At 40.6% G+C, this 8439-nt stretch overlaps 1 protein-coding gene across 1 annotated transcript in view; it reads left to right on the forward strand.

The window, feature by feature from the left end:
* Positions 1-8439, forward strand: part of LOC118324138 (voltage-dependent L-type calcium channel subunit alpha-1F-like) — a gene marked incomplete at its 3' end in the record, with an annotated part of 22655 nt that overhangs the window by 12895 nt on the left and 1321 nt on the right. The window contains 13 exon segments of the mRNA XM_035656294.1: positions 89-176; positions 414-521; positions 639-691; positions 1075-1221; positions 1297-1498; positions 1991-2149; positions 2238-2348; positions 3010-3093; positions 3856-3984; positions 4091-4156; positions 4446-4537; positions 4873-5032; positions 7983-8414. Of these exon segments, the coding sequence (XP_035512187.1) occupies positions 89-176; positions 414-521; positions 639-691; positions 1075-1221; positions 1297-1498; positions 1991-2149; positions 2238-2348; positions 3010-3093; positions 3856-3984; positions 4091-4156; positions 4446-4537; positions 4873-5032; positions 7983-8414 (1831 nt within the window).

The following is an 8439-nucleotide window of genomic DNA, read 5'->3' on the forward strand; positions in this document are numbered from 1 at the left end:
CGCCTTTAAATAAAATGTATTATTGTTATTATTATTTTTCCAGTTAATTTGAGCTGCCGACTGCCTCTGTGTTGTTTTATGTCTGTAGCTCCAGTGCAATCTCTGTGGTGAAGATCCTCAGAGTACTCCGGGTGCTCCGACCTCTGAGAGCCATCAACAGAGCCAAAGGACTTAAGGTAACTCGGTTCTCTTTTTTTAAGGGTTGTATGGTCACCGTAGTTTCCGTTATGCACTGGAAGGGGAGGGTGAAGCGAGGGAGTTGTGATCTGATGGCACTAAATCCTACACACAGAGAGATTCAGAGAGTCTCAGACCAGGAGTCAGGATCAGCAGTTAGTACAGAAAAGAAAGGCTAATGTCTTCAGAGGAAACATGAGAAACACTCCCTCATGTTTAATGTGTGTGTGTTGCAGCATGTGGTCCAGTGTGTGTTCGTGGCCATTAGGACGATCGGAAACATCATGATCGTCACAACTCTGCTACAGTTCATGTTCGCCTGCATCGGAGTTCAACTCTTCAAGGTGAGTCAGAATTTTGATTTTTCTTCACCTTCTTCTCCTGTGACAACCCTCTGACAGCTGACTTCCTATTTCTGACTCACCTGAGTTAATGCGTCACATTTCCTATTTGTTTTTCAGGGTAAATTTTATCGCTGCACAGACGAGGCCAAAAACACTCCTGAACAGTGCAAGTAAGTTTTTAATTCTTCAACTCTGAAACCGACGTCTGTTTTAAACACTGAAATATATGCAATGTAAAGACGTTAGAGAATATCCTGTTAACATGTAAATTGTGGACATTTAAAGCCCAACTTAAAGGCATTTTAAATTGAGTCCGACTATTTCATCATTTTCTGAGAGGAAACCCACTCGACCTACCTTGTATTTAATGTGGTGTCTTCACCTATGTGACCACTACATGACAGTATTGGAGCACAAAAAGGGGTGGGTATGTTGGCGCCAACCAATACCATGGAAGTCTAACGGTTGAAATGCCTTTAGACATCTAAAATCGACGTGTTAACAGGGTATTTTCTGTTCTATAGAGATATGATGTTACTGTCTGTGTGTTCAGAGGGACCTTCGTGGTGTATAAAGATGGAGACGTGAGCCATCCGATGGTCAGAGAAAGAATCTGGCTGAACAGCGAATTTAACTTTGACAACGTGTTGATGGGGATGATGGCGCTCTTCACCGTGTCCACCTTCGAGGGTTGGCCCGCGTGAGTATTATTCAGTTCTAACAACTTTATTAACAGCCCGGTCAGAACAGAACCATTTAAGTCCTCTCTCTCCAGGCTGCTGTATAAAGCCATTGATGCTAACGGGGAGAACTCTGGTCCCATCTATAACTACCGAGTGGAGATCTCCATCTTCTTCATCGTCTACATCATCATCATCGCTTTCTTCATGATGAACATCTTCGTGGGTTTCGTCATCATCACTTTCAGGGAGCAGGGAGAGCAGGAGTACAAGAACTGTGAGCTGGACAAGAACCAGGTAGACTCTTACACCTGCATTGTAATTAACTATAGTCATTCAAGTCCAAAAAAAAATTTCTTTTTAACCCTTCACACCTCCAGTCAGACTGTACCTCTATTTTACAATGTATGCAAAACAGGAACAAAAAAATCTATTTCTTTGTATTTTTATATCAAAATCCAGTAATCTTTTCTTCCTGTAAAACAAAATGTCTCTTGCGCTTACGTAAGTATGAACTAACCAATTTCAACCTGTAATATCAGGACATCTACCCATCAATCAATCTTCACCTTTTAGACAAAAACGTACAAAAACACAACTTCAGATGTCGGTTAGTCACCTAAAGAAGAAAAAGAGGTTGGAAACGTTTCATCCAGAGAAACACATACATTTCTGTCATTATTTGACACTTTGGCCTAGTTTAATATCAACGTCCCACAGTGTAGCATTATATATATGACACTGAGAAAAGCAGAACCTCTTTAACCCTTCCTCTCTGTCTCTCTGTAGCGGCAGTGTGTGGAGTACGCTCTGAAGGCTCAGCCACTGAAACTTTACATCCCAAAGAATCCGGTTCAGTATAAGTTCTGGTCCATCATTAACTCCACAGGATTCGAGTATGTCATGTTCGTCCTCATCCTGCTTAACACCGTAACTCTGGCTGTTCAGGTGAATAAAACCATCTCACCTGATGAACACTAACAGTACTTGCTCTGCTGCCTCATGTTTCTTACAACTGATGTTTTCTCTCCTGCAGCACTATGAACAGTCCAAAACCTTTAGCCATGTCATGGACATCCTCAACATGGTGTTTACTGGACTCTTCACTGTGGAGATGCTGCTTAAGCTGCTCGCTCTCAGACTCAGGGTGAGAAAACCAACACAGCTGCAAAATAACTACAACTCTGGTGATATTCTGTATCTCTTTATGTTCAGTCAAACCAACAGTGAATGTATCTACTAACAACTATTGTTTTTTAAACTTTCTAAACACCAAACTATATATTTGTTGAGGTGTTTTTCTGACAGGAAGTCAGACAGTACTGCGAGATGGACTAACATTTTGTTGTTTGAGTGTAAACATGGAATTTGCTGACAGTAAAATAGAATAACAGCTTTAAGGTTTCTGTGATTATAAAAACTACTGCAGAGTCGTCTGCAAATAAAATATCAGATGTCAGTTTATGAACATTTAGTGGATCATTGATAGGAACAACAGGGGACCAAACATTGACCCCTGATGTACACCAGGTTCAATACATTGTTGGGTTGGACCTGAAGATAAATGTTCGTTCTGACACTGGACAAAAATTACCCCTATGCCGAAAGATCCAATGGTATACGAGTTAATGGAAATATATCCAGATCTGTCACATCATATTATAAAAAAAAAAAATAAAATATCTAAAACATCCCGACTGTAATCTTCGGCATACTGTCCGTATCTTTGACGGATACAAACGTATCATTATCTTGGATAGTCTCGTATTTTTGTGCATTTATTCCAGTGTGTCTCTTTTTTCTTCCAGCATTACTTTATAGACGCCTGGAACTCGTTCGATGCTCTCATCGTGGTCGGCAGCGTTGTCGACATTGTCGTCACCGAGTTCAGTGTGAGTACTCGATTCTGATTGGCTGTCAGCTGCTCTGTACACAACAGACAACAACAAGATTTTCCTGCTGGTAAAAGCAGTCGAGGCTGTAATCTGTGTGCCGCCCTTTGCTGTTATTCAGTATGTCGCAAACACTATTAAAATACATATATATGTTATATATACAAATATATAACAGTGATTTTGACTCACTTGTTTTAGATTATTATGTTGTAAAACTGAGTTATAGTGGAGGAAACTCGGAGCTGTTGGTGCTAAATTGACCCTTCCTCAGTCCCTTCCCTTTTATAACCGCTGTCACTGTTCTCCTTTCCTGACTAATTTACAGAAATTGTTAGCTAGCTAATTAGGTAGCATTTTGCTAACATTAACCATCAGAAATAACTAGCTATAGATATAAAATATTTTGCTAGTATACTAGTGTTTTGCACTGTAGCAACTAGCCAACCAACTAGCTAGCTAACGCTAACGATGTAACCGTCTTCAAAATGTGGTTGTCTTTTCAACATAGATTATCCTAGCATATAACATATCTAAGTACAGGAAAGGAGGAAGTTGACAGAGGCTTTCTCAACTTGGAGGACAAAGCAAAAAGGGGCGGGGCTTAGGAAGTATTGTCAAATGATCTTATGTTGAGTTTGTTGGATGTAATTAAAATTAAAAAGAAGAAAAGGATATACTTTAATAATCCCCAATGGTGAAATTCTTACAGTGAGACTCACTGTGTCTGTCTGTCTGTCTGTCGGTCTGTCGGTCTGTCAGAGTGGGGAAGACAGCTCTCGGGTTTCGATCACCTTCTTCCGTCTGTTTCGAGTGATGCGATTGGTCAAGCTGCTGAGTAAAGGCGAGGGGATTCGTACACTGCTGTGGACATTCATCAAATCACTACAGGTCAGAGGGCGGGGCTAACCGGGGGCGGGGCTTACATGGAAGATAGGCTTACAGGGAGGAGTGCAGCAGTCTAACCTCCTCTCTCTTTCTCTCTCTCTCTCTTCAGGCTCTTCCGTATGTCGCTCTGCTCATCGCCATGATCTTCTTTATCTACGCCGTCATCGGGATGCAGGTGAGTTCATACACAGGTGATCCTGTAGGAGCACCCTGATCTGATCCACAACCAGGATCCAGATTTTAGGCTTTGTGTTTATGGGAACTTCAGCAATCTAGACAGACAACGATGTTTCCTAAAGCAGTGGTTCTTAACCTAGGAGTCACCAAAGGGTTGTGGAGGATAGAGTAAAATAATGTATGGCTGCGTGGAGAGACAGGAAGCAGCTCTCAGCGTCCCTTTAATGACATACCCTCTGTCTGTCTGTCTGTCTGTGTGTCTGTCTGTCTGTCTGTCTGTCTGTCAGACGTTTGGAAAGGTCGCGATGCAGGATCATACTCAGATCAACAGAAACAACAACTTCCAGACGTTTCCTCAGGCTGTTCTCCTCCTCTTCAGGTCAGATCCTCTGTCTCTTCCTCTGGCTGACATCTAATAAAAGACACTGTGCAATAATGCATTATGGGAGTTGTAGGATTTAGTATTTTTGGACTAAAAGTCAAACTTTCTACCTCAGATTTCTGTTTTTAATCTCAACAACTCGATTATAAGTCAAATGTACAAGAACAAACATCCAACAAGTTGTAGCTGCTAACTCACACCTAACGGCAAACAGCTAACAGCTAACAGCTCAGTTAAGCAGGTAGCTCAGGCTTCAGGTTGTGGTCATTTCAGGGGATTCAATACAGTATGGTTTTCTCTCTGTGTTGTGGTTATTTTACCTGTGTGTACAGATGTGCTACAGGTGAGGCGTGGCAGGAGATCATGTTGGCGAGCCTTCCGGGTAAACGCTGCGACCCTGAGTCCGACTATGAACCGGGAGAGGAGTTCAGCTGCGGCAGCAACTTCGCCATCATTTACTTCATCAGCTTCTTCATGCTGTGTGCTTTCCTGGTCCGAACACACACACACTCCTCTCACTGCATGTCAAAGTGTGCTTGAGCAAGATACTGAACCCAAAATTGCTGCTGATGCATCAGGGTGTGAATGTGTATGAATGAGGTGAGTGTGGCTGTAGTGTACAACGCACTGAGTGGTTGAACCTCACACTTGGTCCATCTACCCTTTACACACACACTCATCATCATGCTGTATGGAAGACGACTGAAACTCATCGGGAACCTGTTTACTGAGATAATGAATCAACTTCTCCATAAGGCTCAATACTATCAGAGTGGAGCGGCCCCCTGCTGGCTCTAAGGCTACGTTCACACTGCAGGTGTTAATACTCAATTCCGATTTTTTGCTAAGATCAGATTTTCCGTGGTTGTTCACATTATAATTTAAATGCGACTGCCATCAGACTTAAGTGTGTCTACGATCCCGAAGTCAAGACGTGACATCACACGCAGCACGCTGTGTTTACGGACGTAAATAATGAAGCTACACATCAGTGTCAGCGTGTGTGTATCGAAGTATTTGTGCAATCGGAGCCAACAAAATTATAATGATATTGCCGCGTCCCGCCTCCTCTGGTGCAGTATTGTGACGTCTGTCTCACTTCAGTGACGTAAATGTCGGATGAAATGCGACATGACTGTTAAGATATGACAAACATCAAATATGTATCCGACTTAGAACCACATATGAAAGCAGCTTGGATCGGATTTGAAAAACTGGTCAAGGGAGACAACCACCCACCTAGAGTCGGGGTCTGTCTGAGGTTTCTGCCTTTTAAAAGGAAGTTTTTCCTTGCCGCTGTCTCCAAGGTCTTGCTCATGGTGGAAACCGTTGGGTCTCTGGTTGTCTGGTTTGAAAAGTGTCCTGAGATAACATCTGTTATGAATTGGCGCTATACAAATAAAACTGAAGTGAATTTTAACTGAAATTGTGCTGTTCAGACTGTCATAAAAAAATCTGATATGGGCCAGTTTTACCTGCAGTCTGAATGTAGCTTTAGAGAGAAAGCAGGTTTAACACACTTCACAGACCCAGAAGCTCCGTTATATATAAACTGTTAACAACTATGTCACTGATTTTGGTAAAACTGGATCATATTTTATGGAGGAAGTGTTTTCCTTCTGATGCTCTGCAGTTATAATTAAAGTAAGAAACTGAAATGTGAAACTCCTGAAAGCTTTTGTGGATCAGTGTCAGTTTCATGCATTCAAACTCAGTATAATATATAATGCTCCCAGCAATGGAGGCAAACCCAAATACATAGACACGCCAGTGTCTCTCGTGTGTCATATTTACTTCAAGTAAACTGAAACTCACCTGCAGTCTCTAGCAGTCTGTCGCTCGTCCTTCTCCGTTTGGTCAGCTGTTCTACCTCCAGAAGATTCCTGTGGATTCATGAAAACTAACTGGGTAAGAAACTGATTAACTCCTGTTCACACTTTCCTGGTAATGTTTGGTATCACTTGATACTAATGTGGTCCAATGCACCAGTTAAAGTAGTATATAACTGCTGCCTGACTCATCATGTAAAGCATGAATCAATGATGCGTGTATTAATGTGTCTGAGTACGTTTTCTGCATGATGCAACATGCAGCCAAGACAATTTCCAGCGGTAACTACAGAGACTAATGAAATCACATTTATTCTAAACAATAACTAAAAATAACAAAAACAAATGCAGATGCAGAAACATGTTTGTGTCTGATATGAACACAAATCTTAATAAAAGAAGTAAACTCAAAACTCAAAAATGAACTGTTAAAGTAAAAGTTTTGGTGATTTAATTCAAGTTTGTTCCATTAAGTTGAGTTTATGACTATAAATATATAAGCCTCAAAGCCTCAAAATGAATGGGCTAGCATGTTGATTAATTGATTAATTGTACACTGTAAGTACTACTTAAAGTAAAATTAAGGCAGCAGATTACAAACAATGTTATTAATCAAAAATAAATAATATATTAATTACATATAACTATGTTCAGAGTAAATATGAATTAAATCAGACACTTTGTAGTTACACATTTAATGTGAGTGGATTCAAAGAGAAAACACACAATAATTCAAACTTAAACAAAAATATTGAGTTGATGTGAAAAACTTGGTGGTAATTATAGGTTGGATTCACTCAATATTCTCTCTATTTATAATTAAATAACCTGAATGCTTATGTTTTATTTAACTATAATAAGTTAATTTTATTCTAAACATTTTTAATTGATTTTTATAATTGCCACTAAACCAATGACACAATTATATTGAATAGATTTGAATTCATTATTTAAAATCTGAATGACCACAGAATCATTTATTACAGTTATTAGAGTAAATAGTTTTTTTTGGTCTAATTTCAGCTGTTTTTTTTCAGGTAATTTGAATAATTTACTTTAATGGAAAAAACAGCTGTAACATCGCTTATTGACGCTGTTTAGAAGTTCTTCTGCAAGGTATTGTATTTTTAATTTTAACTTTATTTTAGATAGAAAGACTGAAAAAAAACATGAAATTCAAATATATTGTAAAATGTAAGGTGACACTGCATGCTTACAAAGGACAGTTTGACGACAGCGGTACCGAGGTGATTTAAAGAGTTTCATGATGGACTAACTGCCGATGGTTTTACAGGAAATAAGCAAATATGCGAAACAAGTAGCTCTCTGACTCTCGCTTCATGTGGACTAGAGTTCCGACTTCTTGCAGCAGGCAAGCGTAAGAGACAGAGAGACAGTCCGTTTAATGACACAAACAAGCTGACAGGCAGACAGGTAGGTCGACAGGCAGGTTCAGGTGATGATCTGACAGCTGAGGTTCATACAGGTAAGGCAGGTTTCTTTAAAGGAATGAATGACACTAATGTTTGATGTTTATCTAATCTTTAAAAAAATCAACGTCCTCCTGTGTCACTGCGATGGCTAACCTGTTATTCTTTATTTGTATTATCCAGAGTGAAGACGTCCAGCAGGACAAAACAATGATCCAAAAGAGACTCATTCAGTTTTTATTCTTGGTTGTTCTCATATTACTGATCTTCCTTGATGTTGATGTGAGGCACCTTGCGTTCACCTGGATTCCCAAGATAATCAGCAACGCTACAGGTGTTTCCCAGGTTTCTGAGATCGAGAACGTCTCAACGTCTGAGCCACCAACGCCAGTTCCTTATGTGTCTCCGGGGCCGTACTTGGTGGAATACCCCTACGAGTACCGCTTCATTATAAATGAGCCAAAAAAATGTGAGGAGCAGAAGCCGTTCCTGGTTCTGATGGTCCCCGTGGCGCCCCACAACAGGGCGCATCGTCACATCATCCGCAGCACCTGGGGAGGCGAGAGCTCTGTACAGGGCAAAGTGGTGAAGCTGTTCTTCCTGCTGGGGCTGCAGGCCGGAGAGGGAGCAGAGCGGCTAC

The sequence above is a fragment of the Morone saxatilis genome, unplaced genomic scaffold, assembly GCF_004916995.1.
Source record: "Morone saxatilis isolate NCDOM2014 unplaced genomic scaffold, NCSU_SB_2.0 Contig15, whole genome shotgun sequence".
In the NCBI taxonomy this organism is placed as follows: Eukaryota; Metazoa; Chordata; class Actinopteri; family Moronidae; genus Morone; species Morone saxatilis.